The sequence below is a fragment of the Callospermophilus lateralis genome, chromosome 1 (genome assembly GCF_048772815.1).
Source record: "Callospermophilus lateralis isolate mCalLat2 chromosome 1, mCalLat2.hap1, whole genome shotgun sequence".
Lineage (NCBI taxonomy): Eukaryota > Metazoa > Chordata > Mammalia > Rodentia > Sciuridae > Callospermophilus > Callospermophilus lateralis.
Window position 1 is genome coordinate 149,596,210 of NC_135305.1, and position 16,347 is coordinate 149,612,556.

Genomic DNA, 16,347 nt, shown 5'->3' on the forward strand with positions numbered 1-16,347 from the left:
ATACGTCCACCTGGGGAAGGGACCGTGTGAACAGGGCCCAGAGAATCCTGACCCCTCCGCTCTGCCCTTCCCCTGGGGCCCCTTCAGCAGGTCACCTCATGTCCCAGCTGGGGCTTGTGGCTGTTGAATAAGGAGCCAGGTCTCCCTCTCCTGGGATCCCAACAAGCCACAGAGCAAGGAACCCAAGTACCAGTGAACAACAGGAAATAGGCAAAGCAATACCACCCAACAGCAGAGCTCCTAGCTCACGGCCCGGCATACTTTAAAAGGCCTGTGAGCATCTGGGGGAATGGGCACTCTGCTGGGGAGAAGCCGCCCGGGCCAGCTGTGGAGGACACCTGTCTAGACACGTCAAAACTACAAAGGATTTCCACTTCCATTGATTTGGGGAATTGGACCGTTCAGTTAAATATTTCCAAAGCCAATCTACATGTGACCCAGCCCTCCTTATCTTACACAAATGGCATCCAGCATCTCAGAACACCCATTGTTCTCCATCTGTAAATATCGAAACTCCCTGGAAATCATTGTAAATAATGATCATTAATGGTAGTGAAAAATTGGAACTAATAGAAATACCCAACTGTTAGGGATTAGCTTATGGTATACCCAAACGGCCATTAAAATGGTGGTGTACAGGAAACCCCTATTGGGTCCCCCTCTCCCCCTACAGGAATTCCGTCTCTTTTCTTCTCATTTGAACAAATCCCATTCTTTTACACTCAAAGGGAAAAAAGGGGGGAATTTTTTTAAAAAAAACGGTGATGTAGAAATATATTTTTAAGATATCTGCAAACACGCTAAGCTGGATTTTACCGTAGGTCATAAAGTGCAAAGAGGAAGCTACAACACTGTGTACTCGATATCAGGTCCTTTTTTAAAATGTGCAAGAATGTGGAGCAGCTTGGACAAATCGTGACCTAGGTTATTCTTGGACAGCTGGATTACAGGGGATTTATTTTTCTCCATTATGTTTTAACAATGAACAAGAATGAGTTTTATAATTAGTTAGAAGAGTCATTTTTTAATGGGATTATTTAGAAACATCTACTTAGTCCATCCCTATGGCCTTACTCCCTAAGAAGGGGAAAGACCCCCTCCCAAAGCTACCAGCAGGGACACCTGAGTTCCTGCTCATCTGCCTTCCGGGAAACCCAGCAGGCTCCCGTTTTGAACCGAGAATTCACTAGAAAGAGGATCACAGGGCTTTGTTGTACAGAGAGTTGGTAAAAGGGGGATTACTGGGAGGATCAGAGTGGGAGGAATCCTGGCCCCAGGCGGCCCAGCCCCAGGGCTGCCCATGAACCTTGGAGCTCAGCCCCTTGGCTGCTGCAGGCTCGGGGACCCCTCTCATCTTCCTCTGCTGTCCTCAGGAGTTTTTCTACGACATCAAACACAGTGACCTGGCCAAGAAGTCGCTGGACATCTCTGTGTGGGACTACGACATTGGGAAGTCCAACGACTACATCGGTGAGTGCTCCCTCCTCCCAGAACAGGGAGCCCCGCCCAGGGCTGCGAGGGCTGAGCTCCTGCCTGGTCTCTGGGGCCCAGGATGCTGACCCTGGCACATCTGGGATGGCCTCCAGAGGAAAGGGCCCTTAGAGCTTGGGGACTTGCAGGGCAAAGAGGGTTAATTAGCCCACAGCAGAAAGCAGGTGCCCGGGACCCCCCCTCAGCCCGTTTGCCCGTCCAGGGTGAGGGTTTCTAAAAGTCAAGGAAGAGAAGTCATTAAAGACAGAGCGGGGAAGGACGTCCAGGCAAAGGGCACCGTCTGAGCACAGGTGACAATCTGTAGAAAGTCTTCAAAAGAGAGAAACAGGCAGTGCAGCCAGGAGCGGGGCGGTAGTAGGGAGCCATTGCAGGCTCTTGAGGCACAGAGAGCCGAGGGTAATAGTGACCAGGATGGTGACGACATCATATCCACAGCCCTCGACGGAGAATGGATTCCGGGCTGCTCGATGCGGGTGGGGGGCGTTGGCAGTGCTTGGTGGCAGTTTCCCCCCCAACTTCACACTCGGGCTTCCTGACCGCCTGTCCCCCTCGGCCCTCCCTGACCTCCAGGAGGCTGCCAGCTGGGGATCTCAGCCAAGGGAGAGCGTCTGAAACACTGGTACGAGTGTCTGAAAAACAAAGACAAGAAGATCGAGCGCTGGCACCAGCTTCAGAACGAGAACCACGTGTCCAGCGATTAGGGTCCTGGCCCCACCTCCCCGTCCCGCCCCACTCCCGGGTCCCCCCCCCAGCCACCCCTGGCACCCCGTCTCTCTTCTCTGTGCCTACCTCCTCCTCCCCCTGCCCTCCCTGACCCTGCCTTCTAGGACCCCCTCACCTTGGGCACTGCTGCCAAAGACTTCTGCCCCCCACCCAGTGCTGGGCTGCGGGCTCTGAACGCAGCCCCTCTCTGGTCCCAAGGATGAAGTGGCAGGGCTGGGGCTGGGGAGGTGTTTACAGAGAGGTGGTTCACTTCACAACCTCCCCGCGTAGGTAGACCACAAAGGTTCCCCTGTGTCTGGAACTGTCTGTGGACCCTCCTGGCCTTGAACACGTGCACATGAGGTCCCTTGCCTGGGTCCTGTCTGTGTGTGAGGGCAGCACGGGGTGGAGGCAGAGCAGGCAGTGTCCCCATGGCTCCTCTACACCCCCTTGATGGCCAGAGGACGCCCGGTGCCTGGAGATGGGTACACAACAGGCAGAAGCATCCGAGGGAGGGACGGGGCAGCCCCGGCAGGAATTCATTGACCTGATCCTCAGCAAAAAATAACACTCCCTGTCTGTAGCCTTCTCCCTGCCTCAAGTCCCCCGGCCTCCCCGTCCCTCCCCTTCTCCCTGCCCCCAGGTATAATATAGCAAAAAACTAAACCATGTATCTTAACCCAGCCTTGCGCCCCGGCCTCCCACCAGCCTGACCAGCCAGCTCTAGGAGCTGGGTGACCCCTCAAGTTCCCCAGGGGCCACTCCTGCTGGCTTGTCCAGATGTCCTCAGGCCTTGGGACTGCTGCTGGCCCAGCCCAGGGGCAGGGCAACCTCCCTTGACTGTGCAGATGTCTGGCCTCCCCGAGTGGGCACGGGAGACACTTGGAAGACCAGGGCTCTGGGTCCAAGGGGACCTCCCCCAGCCCCTCCTTCCTCCTTCCTCTGTGCTTTGTTGAATGAGCAAACAGCCCCCCCTCCACACACACACACACACACACACACACACACACACGCGCGCGCGCGCGCGCGCACACACACACACACACACACACACACAGACTGTTGCCTTGACTCTCACCCAGAGCCGCCTGGAGCCTTCCATCTCTCTTCCATCTCTTGGACTCCTTTTTTCAAGTTTCCTGGGGGAATCAAATAGCACCATGGATAGAACACTTCAAAGAGGGTTGGCCAGGTGCAGTGGTGCACGCCTGTCATCCCAGCAGCTCCGGAGGCCCAGGCAGGAGGATCCTGAGTTCAAGACCAGCCTCTGCAACTTAGTGAAGCTCTAAGCAACTTAGCAAGACCCTGTCTCAAAAATAGAAAGGGCTCAGTGGTAAATGGCCCCTGGGCTCTATCCCTGGTACAAAAAGATCAAGCTGAAGAAGAAGGACAGGCCCCGAGGCCAAAGGCCTTTTTCTCCTCTGTGAATGGAGGCAAAGGTACATTTCAGGCTGGGATCTGGCAGTCCTCAGCGCCCCATGGGGAAGGTCTGGTTTTTCCAATTTCAATTAAGTCTTTCTCCATAAAGATCGTCACAAACCATCCCCATGCCCAGCACCCCACAGACGCCATCAGACCAACTCGTCCCAAATCCACCCCTTTTAACCTTCCCCGTGGAGGCTCCGGCCCAGCTCCCTGACTGCCCGCTGGAGGACCCACTTCTTGCCTTTGAATAACCACTTTCTAAATACCAAGCTCTCCACCTTCCCCAGGTGGCCAACAGCCTCCGGGCAGCCTTTCCCTCCTGACCTTGACCTGCCCTGTGAGCCCCGCGGCTCCCAGCCACCTCCCTTCCACGGTTCGCCCCAGGAGAAAGCATGCTGGCTGTCACCCAAGCCTGACGCTGGTGTTGGGGCTAGAATCAGCACGTGGCAAGCTCCCGGTGGCCCGTCGTTGGGGCGCACCTGTCCCCGGACAGCTGTAACCACCTCCCGCCTCGATACACACCCGCCTCCCGGTGCATGCTCGACCGCCCACGCCTTTCTTTGTGATGCTGTAGCCAAAAATAAAGTAGGAATGTCCAGGAAAACTGCTGTCCTCGATTGTCCTTTGTGGCATCTACCAGTTCTGCCTTCCCACGGAGGCCGGGACTCTGTGCATATGCAGTGTGGAAGGCGGGGTGCCTGGGTACCGGGGTGCAGCAGGCAGATGTGGTCCTGCCCAGGTCATCCTGGGCACGAGCAGGTGGGCTCAAGGTATCCTGGCCGACCCCCACCTTTCTCAGGTGCCTGCCCAACAGCGAGGCATGTCCTCACCCTCTCCCTCCTGCCTCGACCCCAGGAAAGCCAGTCACTTCCCAGGAGGGGGTGCCCATTCCCCACCCCAGAAACAGAGCTCCCAGGCCAAGTTCAAGATCACTTCCTTTTCTTATACCATGCTGGCGAGCACATTGGAATCACCTGGGGGATTTATTTTCAAAGCACCCTTGCCCTCCCCGCACCCAGATCCCCCTAAACCCCAAAGCCGGGGTATAGGATTGTGTTTTCAGGCTCATGTCTGACTCCCACCTCCCTGGTGATTCTGAAAACGGCTGCCTTCAAAGTTGATCCATTTCTCCTGCAGTTCAGCTAGCTGCCACCAGAGGGAGAAAGGTGTCCCCAGAGACCCTTCCCTTGCAGGCGGCAGCAGAAGTCAATAATCAATAGGGCTGCTTTCCTGACTCCTTCCCAACACGGCCTCCCAGCAGCCACCGCCAGTCAGTCACAGGGGTAGTTGTAAAAAAAATAATTCCCATCCCGAAAACGGCTTCTCTCCTTTCCCAACAGGCCAAGGCGAATACCTATGGGGAGAGTTTGCCTGGTAGACAGAAAGCACCCAGGACACACCCGCCTTTTAATTCATCCAGGCCAGCATTCAAATCCCGCTGGTCACGGTCTAGCTGTGCACCTGTGGCCGGGTCACTTTACCTCTCTGAGTCTCAGTTTTCTCATCTGGAATATGGGCTCATGAGTAGAACCTTCAGAGAGTTACTGAGGGACATCCGTGGAGTCGTCTGTGAAGAGTCCCTGCCACAAGTGGGGGCTTGACAGAGCCAGTGCCTGAGCTCGGGCTCCGCGCCCTCACAGAGCTCACCTGGGGAAAGGCGCCCGGGCTGGCTTTGGTGGTGCGCTGACATGGGGGAGGAGCGAGGCGGAGAGCAGATCCCAAGGTCTCTGCCCAGCTGGGAGCAGAAGCTGCAGAGGTGGTGTCCGTTCTGGGCAGGAGCCAGAGGCCAGGACAAGCTGCTGAGATCCGGAGGTCCAGGTCTCCCTTGGGGGTTCAAAGGTCAAGCCGAGGAAAGGCGCCCCGAGGCTTGTGGATCTTGGTGAAGGCAGCGCACCCCTGCCCCGGCCGGGCGATGGCCGCGTAGATTGAACACTCCCCTCCTGCAACCCTCCAAGGTGGCCCCCTCAGCCCAACCCGATGTGCCCTGGGTGAGACGATCCTAAGAGGCGCGATTTGCTTGGGTTGGGTCCACATTTGCTGCAGGACCTCCAGCAGGTCACTCACCTCTTGTCCTTCTCTGACGTGGGTGGGACCTCAGAGGGTCAGGATCCCCTAGCATGACGGGCCTCAGTCATGCAACCAAAACCAAGACTGTCCCGCCCAGAGGACAGGCCCCTGGCCACAGCTATTGCCAAAGCTTTCTCAAGTGACACAAGAAACAATCATCAGGGTTTCCTGTTTCTGTTTCTTTAAAGGAAGTGATCACAGGGCCACCAGCAAAGGACCACAAGGGCACCCCTGGGCATCCTTGAATTTCTCCAATTATTTCCTCAATAGTTCACCACTTTCCCATCTGGCTGGCAGCCTGCTCTATGCGGTGGGTGGGGGGCGGGGGGGGCACTCTTCTGACATCTTCCAAAGAGTTGGGAGTTGGTCTCCTAAGGACAGTTTCCTTGGACGCTCAAGTTGGATCTGCTTCTAGACAATTGGCGAAAAGTCTGCATTTTATCAGAAGCTACAGTTGTCATGATCAACGCACCCGGAAACCGGCAAGCTAAGGCAAGCTTCGCACACAGGCCCGACCCCTCCGTGGGTCCAGGTAACTGTCAGCTGGTTAAGAAGGGTGGCTGAGAACATGGCCACTCGGCATCTATAGAATACTCCGGCCAAAAACCGAAACGTACATTCTTGGGCCGGGGCTGGGGCTCAGTGGCAGAGCACTCGCCTAGGACGTGGGAGGCCCTGGGTTCGATCCTCAGCATAAAAGTAAATAAATAAAAAAATAAAAAAGACCACATCCTTCTCCACGTAGAACATTGACCAAGGTAGACCACAAAGACCGCATTCTGGGCCAGAAACAAACCTTAATGAAGTTGAAAGAAAATTTCTTTTTACTGCAATGAAATGGAAGGAGAACCGAATAAAAGAAAGAGAGCCAGAAAACTCCAAAATTCAATAGCACATTTCTAAATGATACATATGGCCAAGAAGTCTCAAGAGAGGTTTAAGAATATTTTGAAGAAAACGAAAGTGGCGAAAAAAAAAACTACCAAAATACATGAAAGTAGAGCTTAGAGGGAAATTTCAACCTAGCATTGAATGCATGGATTGGAAAAAAGAAAAAAATAAATAAATGGAGCAGGGCGGAGTGCTAGGGCAGTAGTACTGTCCTGTACAGTTCCATAACAGAGGACCTTGACCTTGTCCATTTGCAAATTGCCCTCCACCAGCAGATAGCCTTATCCCGAGGAATGAAATGGACCAATTTTTATCATACGCACATACAAATAAACACCTATGAAACCTACTGTTATGTACGATTATAATATGCCAATAAAACAGTGTCTGATTTTATTTCTTAATCGGGTGATGAAACTGCAGAGGAATATTTAAAAAAAAACAAGCAGAAAAGAGTGTGAGAAACTGATGTGACTCCATTTTTAAAAATAAATAAATAACAGCAGCTTCTACCTCAAGGCCTGTCCTAAGGAAGGGGGCGTGACCCTTGTCCTTGGAACCACAGAGCACTCCTAATCACATCCCCACCCTGCTGAGTGGTTTGCTGTAAATAACAAGAGAGGTCTGTGGCGCCAGGTGTCCCTGACTCAGTCGGGCTAGGTGAGGACCCATAGCAACCCCTAGCAACCTCCAATCAGCATGAGACAGGGAGAATACCTGGGATGCAGATGACCCCCCAGTAGTTTATGGTGGTTGATAACATGTTGGGAAACCATGTAGTTCAGCATGTACACCCCTCATGGCCTAAACCAATCAGTTCAAACGAATCCCCCTCTTGTACTCACCAATCACCCCTACCCAACTTGTTCCCGCCATTGAATGTGTTAAGCAATGTTAAGAGCTGTTGTTTGATTTTCCCGTGGTACGGAACGATTTGCTGTGTGATATTGTGATGCATAGAGTATCCCCCCAAAACCTATAAAATCTCACTGCACAAAGGACAGGGACTCACTCCCTGGGACCGCTGCACTGGGAACGGCGGTTGTGAGTCCAGGCTCCAGCTTGCAATCAAGACTCTTGTGTGATTGCATCGGATTCGGCTCCGGGGGGTCTATTGGGGTCCCAGGAACCTGGCATAACAAGTGAAGCTTTTGATGCTCTTTTGAGGCACTCAGGACAGAAGGACCACAAGTTCAAAGGCAATCGGGCAACTTAGCAAAACCCTGTCTCCAAATAAAATAAAAAGGGCTGGGGAATGTGGTTCAAGGATAGAGCACCCCAGGGTTCAATTTCTAGTACAGAGAGAGAGAGAGAGAGAGAGAGAGAGAGAGAGAAGAGTATAATACCATTTAAAAAATGGATGAATGAATGAACTACATGTGTGTTTGTGTGACACAGAAAAACATCTGAAAACCTCTCCACTGGACGCTTGGGGGCTTGGGGTCCTGAGCCATCTTCTCTCTGCCTGGTTTCCCTCTTCTTGCCTTCTTGCCTATGTACACATGGCTATAAGAAAAAAAAAAAACCTTGAGAGGCTGCAAAATAATTTTTTAACAACAACAAAAGACCAGGAAGGAAGCCCTAAATTGGTTTGTGGATGGGATTTCTCTTTCCTGGGAGCTTCAAAACAACATTTCAGAGTCTCAAGAAACACCAGCTGCTGGTCCAGGGACACAGGGAAATTGCAGAAGTTGGGGAGGGGCGGGTGCACTTGGGGCTGGAATCCTGGGGCGGGGCGTGGGTTTGCTAAGCAGAAATGCAAAGTTTCCTGCTAAGGAAACGAAACCAACAGCTCAGGCTCCTCGGCAGAAGGGATAAAGGCTGAGCAGGCAGGTCTAGGAGGCTGTTTCCCCTCCACCGGGCACCATGGAGCTCAGAAGCGTCTGGGCCTCAGACCTAGATAAGTACATCGAAGACCATCTCCTGCCGGACACACGATTCCGCAAGGAAGTCAAAAAGGCCATCCACATCATCTGCAGTTTCTTAAAGGAAAGGTGTTTCCAAGGTGCTTCTCACCGCGTGCGGGTGTCTAAGGTGGTCAAGGTGAGCCCCGTGCTGCTGTCCAGGGCAGGGGTGGCTGCGTGGGGAAGCAGTCCCACAGAGAGGGAGAGAGTCAGACCACAGAGCAGGCATGCACAGTGAGCCAGGGGCACAGAGGTCTCCGAGGCTCCTTTCTGGTTTTTCCCATATCACAGATACAACCACAGTCTGTTAAAATCAATTCTGATGTGAGGTCCTGCATCCGCATTGTTAAGACGCATCCTGGGTGAAGTTCATGATCCTCTGCCCCAGGCTATGTCCATATCAGAGATGGGGAAATGGGGGCCCAGCTCTGATAAACAATTTGCTGATGGGTGGCAAGGCTGGAGATTTACCATTTCTACAGTCTCATGAGCTGTTCAGAGCATGTTTGAAAAGCAAATAGCACCTATTGGCTGTGAGATCTTGAGCAAGTTACTTAACTTCCCTGTGCTCCAATTTTCTCATCTCACAGGACCATGCAGGTTAAGGAAAATAACTGTGCAAATCAGCATGAGCTAGTCTGGGGTGTTGCTATGGTGTGGATATGAGGTGTCCCTCAAAAGCTCCTGGGTTAATGCAGGAATGTTCGGAGGTGAAGTGATTGGATGGTGAGAGCTGTGACCTAATCTGTCCATCCTGGTTGAATTGACTCACTGGATGGTGACTATAGTCAGCTGGGGCATGACTGGAGGAGGTGGGTCACTGGGGACATGCTGGAAGGGTTCACCTTCCCCCTGTAGTCCCTTCCTCCCCCTGCCTCACCTTGAGCCCAGAGCAATGGAGTCAGGCAACCACCATGAACTAAACCTCTCAAACCATGAGCCAAAATATACTTTCCTCCCCTAATTTGTTTCTGATAGGTATTTTGGTCACAGGGATGCAGAGCTGACTGATACAGGTGTGTAACAAGAGAAGATAACAGAGGACAAGGGAGTAAAGAACAGACACTTCAATAAGACACCCAGGGCTTGGCTGGCATCTTTGCTGCCTACCGGCTGGGTGATTGAGCTGCTATGTAATCTCACTGTGCAGATTTCCCCATTTGTAAAATGGAAACAAACAATAACAGTATCAAATGCATAGAGTCCTTGTGAGCATTGTAGAAGTGAAAATTTGAAATGCCCTCTGGGGCTGGGGATGTGGCTCAAGTGATAGCGCGCTCGCCTGGCATGCGTGTGGCCTGGGTTCGATCCTCAGCACCACATACAAACAAAGATGTTGTGTCCGCCAAGAACTAAAAAATAAATATTAAAAAATTCTCTCTCTCTCTCTCTCTCTCTCTCTCTCTTTAAAAAAAAAAAAGAAAGAAATGCCCTCTGAACCGTGGCTAGTGCTCGATTGTTAGTGATCGTGCTTAGCTCTTTATATGGTGAGGCTCTTCTCACTAAGTGTCAATTATCACCTTGTTGTGTTTTTTGTTGTTGTTGTTGTTGTTGTTTTTAGGGTGGCTCCTCGGGCAAAGGCACGACCCTCAGAGGCCGGTCTGATGCGGACCTGGTTGTCTTCCTTGAAAATCTCACCAGTTTTGAGGATCAGTTACTACGCCGGGGAGAGTTCATCACAGAAATTAAGAAACAACTGGAAGCATGTCCGAAAGAGAAGTTTGACGTGACATTTCGGATCCAGAGTTCACGATGGTCCAATCCCCGCGTGCTCAGCTTCGTGCTGAGTTCCTCTGACCTCAGTGAAGAGGTGGAGTTTGATGTGCTGCCCGCTTTTGATGCCCTGGGTGAGCACTCCTGGCCCCGGGGATCAGCCTTCTTCCTCCATGGTCCTCTTTCCTATTTCTGAGCTGCAATCTCGCATGGTTTGAGGGTTTTACCCAAACAGCGTGGCCATTTAAAGCTACAGGCTGTGGGGAGGTTTTAGAGTTTCCCCTGGGGCAGGTGAACCCATAAGATTACAGAAGGGGTGTTTAATAGCCAACTGGCACAACTAGGGGATGGGGGCATCTCTTAAAGAATACCTGCAAAGTATACAGCCTCTGTTAGTGGCAAAGTGTGTGGGCTGCATCTTTGAAAGATGGAGCAACCTAGATCTAGCTCAAAGCTAATGTTCCTCTCATCCTCTCCCAGTGCTGAGGGAACCTTACACTCATACTGAGGGTTGGGTGTCTGCGGGGTCAAGGGGACAAGACCCAGAACCTCTCAGAGGTGCAATTTTTACATCAGGAAAACTGACTTCATCGCACCTCCTCTGTCTGTCTGTCATTATTTAAAGATTTTTAAAAATTATTATTTTTGGTATCAGGGATTGAACCTAGGGGTGCTTAACCACTGAGCCACATCCCCAGCCCTTTTTATTTTTTATTTTGAGAGAGGGTCTTGCTGAGTTGCTTAGAGTCACACTAGGTTGCTGAGGCTGGCCTCAAATTTGCAATTCTCCTGCCTCAGCCTCCTGAGGAGGGGATTACAGGCATGCACCACCGAGCCTGGCTAAGAATTAAATGATAATCTACATTAAGCTCTTACATCTAGCCGGTCACTGTAGGTCTTCACAACCACCCGTTCCCAACTCTACACGAACATCACCCTGGACCATCACAGTGAACTCACAGCGCGGACTTCACGGAACATTTATTTTAAATGTTGGAGGGTGACACAGCAACCACAACCTGCTACTATGGTCCTACAGGGGGTTCCTGTTGGCCTAGAGAAGCCATGAGAATATATACATATTGATGCTCTAAATGCATTCTGCATTGGGCACTTGGGTACAATGGTTAGAAAAAATAAGAGGGAGAGAGAAGAGATTGGAGGAGAAGCAAGCTGCAGGCAGAGGGCAGCACCAGAGGCCAAGGGGTGGAGATGGACGAGGGCAGGACAGGCGGAGAAACCATAGGAGGCCGCAGTCGGAATGGAGTGAGGAGGACAGGGAGGAGCCACTCAGAAATGACCCAGAGAGCCGTCCCACAGAAGCCCCCGAGCTCAGTAATGGCCTTCTCCTGAGCACCATGGGCAGAAGTTTCCATCAAGTGGGGACGTGACATGACCAGGTCTGTATTTGGGGGACAGCAGTGGGCTGGAGGAGGGGGCCATCCAGCCAACCCCCGCAAGCACAGATTATCCATGAATGCCTACTGTACACCATGACCAGGAAGAGGCTGTCTGGTTGCGTGTGTGTCTAGACCTCTTTATCTAGATAAACTGGACAGCCTATTGCTTCTAGAACCCTGCTCAACCAAGCACATTAGATCACATGAAACAGGAGGGAAAGAACGCAGTCCTCAAAAGATGTGGTCCACACAGCAACCACAAGGCTGTGGCCACACGTACTGTGTCCTGGTAAACTGAGTAAATAAAGGCAAAGTGTCTAGACCAGCAAGGACATCAGCCAGTGACATCAGCATTTATTTCTGTCAAGTATTGTGACTGGCAGCACAATAGGTTCACCGCCAACAGCACAATCACAAGTGGGCTGTAGGAGGAGGGAGAAAGAAAGGGAGGGGAGGGGACATGGAGGGAAGAAGGTCTTTCTAGGCTTAATTCTGGATGGTTTCTCCTAATCTACCTTCCGATTAACTGAGTTACTCTCTAGCTTTGTCTAAGTCTTTCTAGGCTTAATTCTGGATGGTTTCTCCTAATCTACCTTCCAATTAACTGAGCTTCTCTCTAGCTGTGTCTATATGACATCACTAAGTGACAGGAATTTTTCAGCTGCATTGTACTCTTATGGAGCCATCATCAAGCTACTGCTACCCAAAATGTGGGACTGTATAAGGAATGATGCTTTCTGTCCTTTCCACTGAACCCCACAGAGTGACCCCGAGAACCTCAGAGGAGGACTGACATCTCAAACTTCCACTCTAACAGGTCATTTAACCAAAGGCTACAGACCCAGCCCCCAGATCTATGTCAAGCTCATCAAGGAGTGCACCTCCCGGCAGCTAGAGGGCGAGTTCTCCACCTGCTTCACAGAGCTACAGCGAGCCTTCCTGAAGCAGCGTCCCACCAAGCTCAAGAGCCTCATCCGTCTGGTCAAGCACTGGTTCCAACTGGTATGGCCATCTTGCCAGGCCATTTGTGGTCTGGATAGGGAGGAGAAAGGGGAGGCAGAGAAAGAAGGGAGGAGGAGGGAGAGGGGCAGGTGAAGGGAAATAAAGGGAAGGGAAGAGGGGAGAGAGAAGAAAAGAGGTGGAGGGGGTAATGGAGAGATGGAGAAAGGAGAGCTGCAGGAGGAGGGAGAAAGAAAGGGAGAGGAGGGGACATGGAGGGAAGAAGGTCTTTCTAGGCTTAATTCTGGATGGTTTCTCCTAATCTACCTTCCAGTTAATGGAGCTTCTCTCTAGCTGTGTCTAATTTATAGTTGTTAGCTGTCATTTTTGTCCTAAATTTCTGTTTCATTCTTTTTCCAATCTGCGGTGGTACTTTCTATAGCTTCTAATTCCCTCATATTTCAAGCTTTTATTTCTTTGGATATGATATCCCTAGTTATTTTAAAGTCTGTGTGCTCAATCCTTCAATATTGAAGGTTTTGTGTGTTGACTATTGTGTCTCTTTTTTCCTCTGGTCTTCGCTTTTGGTGTCTTATTTTCTTGGGTGCCTGGTTATCTATGTGCTGGTCATTGTACTTGTGAAATGCAGAATGAGGCTCTGAGAGTCTAAACCATCTGCCAGAGTCCGACAGTGGATTCAAATCCAGAGCAGTAAGAATTCAGAGCTCAGACTCTCATCAGGGCTCAGTTCCCTTTTCCTATAAAGAGTCAGATAGTTCATCTTTTAGACTTTGCAGGAGATGTGGTGTCTGTCCAAACACAACTCTGTCATTGCAACAGAATTGGCTATATATAAATGAATGGGCATGACTGTGTGCCAATAAAACTTGATTCACAAAAACATGGCAGGCTGGATTTAGCCTGTGAGAATGGACTTTACACAGAAGCTGGAACTGCCATTTCTGATTGTTCTTTTCTTCTCAGTGTAAGGAGAAGCTCGGAAAGCCGCTGCCACCCCAGTATGCCCTGGAGTTGCTCACAGTCTACGCATGGGAGCGTGGGAGTGGAGAATTTGAGTTCAAAATGGCTCAGGGATTTCAGACCGTCTTGGGATTAGTCATAGACTACCAGCAGCTTTGCATCTACTGGACGAAATATTACGACTTTGAAGACCCCATTATCAGAACCTACTTAAACCAGCAGCTCAGGAAACCCAGGTACCTACCCCGTCCCCACATGGCTTAGCTCCCCATAGGAAGGAATGCCCGGGCACAGCTGCAATCAGAACTGAAATAAAAATGGCAGCAGCAATAATAGTAACTACTGCCAGGAGGGGAAAGCTTGCGTGGACTCGCCTGTCCTAACAGGACAGCCAAACTCCTCCCTGTGCTGCGGACTTGGACGGACACTTTGTCAGGTTCCAGTCACCGCTGAGCGCTCACTGTGTATGAGCTCATCTCCACGCTGCGCCCTTTGAGCCAGGCACATTCAGATCTCCCCCAGTCACAGATGAGGAAACTGAGGCAGGGGAGGTCACGTGACCTGCCCCAGGGCACAGCACCGCTCAAGGGCAGAGGTGGGATTGGAACCCGGGCCTGTGTGTAAAGGTCCCTTCCTCATGGGTCTGCCCACTGAGGGGCAGTGCCCTGCTGGGTCCCTCCTGCCCGAGTTCCAGCTTGTCCCAGGTTCCTGTCAGCTCTGGCAGAAGCACCTGGGCTCCCTGGACACCACCCTGGCTCCTCCCCATCCATTTCCAAATGTTTCTTTTCAGGCCTGTGATTCTGGACCCCGCAGACCCTACAGGAAATGTGGGAGGTGGAAATCCAAAGGGCTGGTATCGGCTGGCGCAGGAGGCCGAAGCCTGGCTGAAGTCACGGTGCTTTCAGAAACGGGATGGGTCCCGAGTGGGCGTCTGGGACGTGCCGGTGAGACCTTCTGCTTCCTTCCCATGGTCCATCCCACCCGCTGCACACAGCTTCAACACTCTCCGTGTGACTGGGTGACCTGGATGGCTCTATGAATATAGGGGACCTTGAGCAAAAGGTCAAGACCAGTCTCAAAGAAATGACTTCTTGCTAGAGGTCACCCATGCTCAAGGAGTTGCGGGCTGTGCTCCCTCTTTGAGTCATTTTGGCCCCAATCACAGAAGTCGTGGAATTTCCACAACCCGTGTCCAGAGTTCATTCCGCTAAGAGTAGCAAGAAATAATACAATCCCCACTTACCGAGTGTCTGCTTCGGGCTCAGGTTTCATCCCAAGCCCTTTAACATAGGTGACCTCATTAAATCTTCCCAATGACTCTGAGCTACACTGACTATCACCCCATCTTAGGAATGAGAAAAAGGGGCTCCAGAGGTGATATCACTTGCTCAAGGACACTCAGCTAAGGAGAGGTGGGGCTGGGATTAAAAGTCTGTGGATGCCGGGCGCAGAGGTGCATGCCTGTAATCCCAGGGGCTCAGGAGGCTGAGGCAGGAGGATCGCAAGTTCAAAGCCAGCCTCAGCATCTGAGTGATGCCCTAAGCAACTTGGCAAGACCCTGACTCTAAATAAAATATTTAAAAAGGGCTGGGGATGTGGCTTAGTTGTTAAGTACCCCGGGTTCCATCCCTGATACCAATAATAAAACCAGAGCCTGTGCTCAGGTCACTGTGCTAACCAGCCTCCTGGCAAATGGGAGGCTCAGCCTCAGGTGACTTGACTGTGTCACATGACTAAGTAGGGACAGAGGGACCTGAACTTGAAGGTCTCCACTCCGGGGTTGGGGTCCTTCGGATGCTAGGGGACTGGTGATGTCGCAGGCAGGTTCCCATGGAGCAGATTCAGGGATGTTCTAGGTGAGCACCTCCCGGACCAACACCTTCCCAGCAGCTGGGACTTGCTAGTCCTTCCTTGAGAGGGGTCCAACTGGACAGTCACAATGTCCACTGTCACTGACATCCAGTTCCAAGGTGGGAAGAAGGCGCCCTGATGTGACCACGTGTTTCCCGTTTGCAGCACACGGCGGACCTTGGGACTGCGAGGCCATTTTTCTCCGGGGGCTACATCAGGACAGCCAAAGACGCTGACCTCCGGTGCCAGAGCGCATACCAGGCAGACCTCCTTCCCCAGGAGGACGGGAACTGGACATGCACCATCCTGTGACCCCCTGTGTGTCTGAGGGGAGGCAGCTCCAGAGTCCCCCGAAGAGCCGCCCCATACCAGGCGCAGCTCTGGACCCAGAGAAATCGAGGCACTGCCTGTGTCCTAAGAGAGAGGCGCCCTTGGGGTCAGAGTCCAGCCCCTGACCACCCCCCCACTTCCTGCTTCTTCCAGGTGCATTTCCCACAGCCCAGCCCCCTCCGCCCGCACCAGTCTCTGAAAACTTTCTGGCGAGAGAGATTTAGACAGAGCAGAATTCAGCCTCGACTTTCATCTGTTCAATTATCAATAACAATAAATGAAAATAACAGCAAAGTTCTTTCTTGGGTGTTTATTAACTTCAAGGCAAAGAGCCAAGAAGTACAAAAGAAGTACAGATGCCAATGTGTGTGTGTGCCATCTATTCAACTAGAAAATTTTTACTTTATTTTATTTTTTGGGGGGGAGGGGGTACCTGGGATTGAACTCAGAGGTCCGTGCCCTGAGCCCCAACCCCAGCCCTATTTTGTATTTTATTTAGAGTCAGGTCTAACTGAGTTGCTTAGCACCTCACCATTGCTGAGGCTGGCTTTGAACTCGAGATCCTCCTCCCTCAGCCTCCTGGGCCGCTGGGATCACAGGCCTACGTCGCTGCTCCAGGCATAGAAATATTTTATTTTTGCACTCTTACTGTG

At 51.7% G+C, this 16,347-nt stretch overlaps 2 protein-coding genes across 3 annotated transcripts in view; both read left to right on the forward strand.

Moving 5' to 3' along the window:
* Nucleotides 1-2,192, forward strand: part of Rph3a (rabphilin 3A) — a 53,654-nt gene extending 51,462 nt beyond the window's left edge. For both annotated transcript variants that reach the window (XM_077105314.1, XM_077105315.1), the window contains 2 exons: nt 1,374-1,470; nt 2,062-2,192. In XM_077105314.1, coding sequence (XP_076961429.1) covers nt 1,374-1,470; nt 2,062-2,192 — 228 coding nt within the window. The remainder of the gene's footprint in view (nt 1-1,373; nt 1,471-2,061) is intronic.
* Nucleotides 2,193-8,421: 6,229 nt separating this feature from the next.
* On the forward strand, nt 8,422-15,988 carry Oas1 (2'-5'-oligoadenylate synthetase 1). The gene is made up of 6 exons (XM_077108978.1): nt 8,422-8,619; nt 10,042-10,327; nt 12,411-12,595; nt 13,517-13,749; nt 14,304-14,457; nt 15,530-15,988. Exons 1-6 carry the CDS (start codon nt 8,443-8,445, stop codon nt 15,674-15,676), a joined length of 1,182 nt encoding a protein of 393 aa, XP_076965093.1. The 5' UTR covers nt 8,422-8,442; the 3' UTR covers nt 15,677-15,988.
* The last annotated feature ends 359 nt before the right edge of the window (nt 15,989-16,347 follow it).

Bases quoted from the DNA above. Each gene is read 5' to 3' on its own strand.
- Oas1 (XM_077108978.1), top strand. From the start codon at position 8,443: ATGGAGCTCAGAAGCGTCTGGGCCTCAGACCTAGATAAGTACATCGAA. The intron at 12,596-13,516 runs GTATGGCCATCT...TTTTCTTCTCAG, and splicing joins TCAAGCACTGGTTCCAACTG to TGTAAGGAGAAGCTCGGAAA. The intron at 14,458-15,529 runs GTGAGACCTTCT...TCCCGTTTGCAG, and splicing joins TGGGCGTCTGGGACGTGCCG to CACACGGCGGACCTTGGGAC.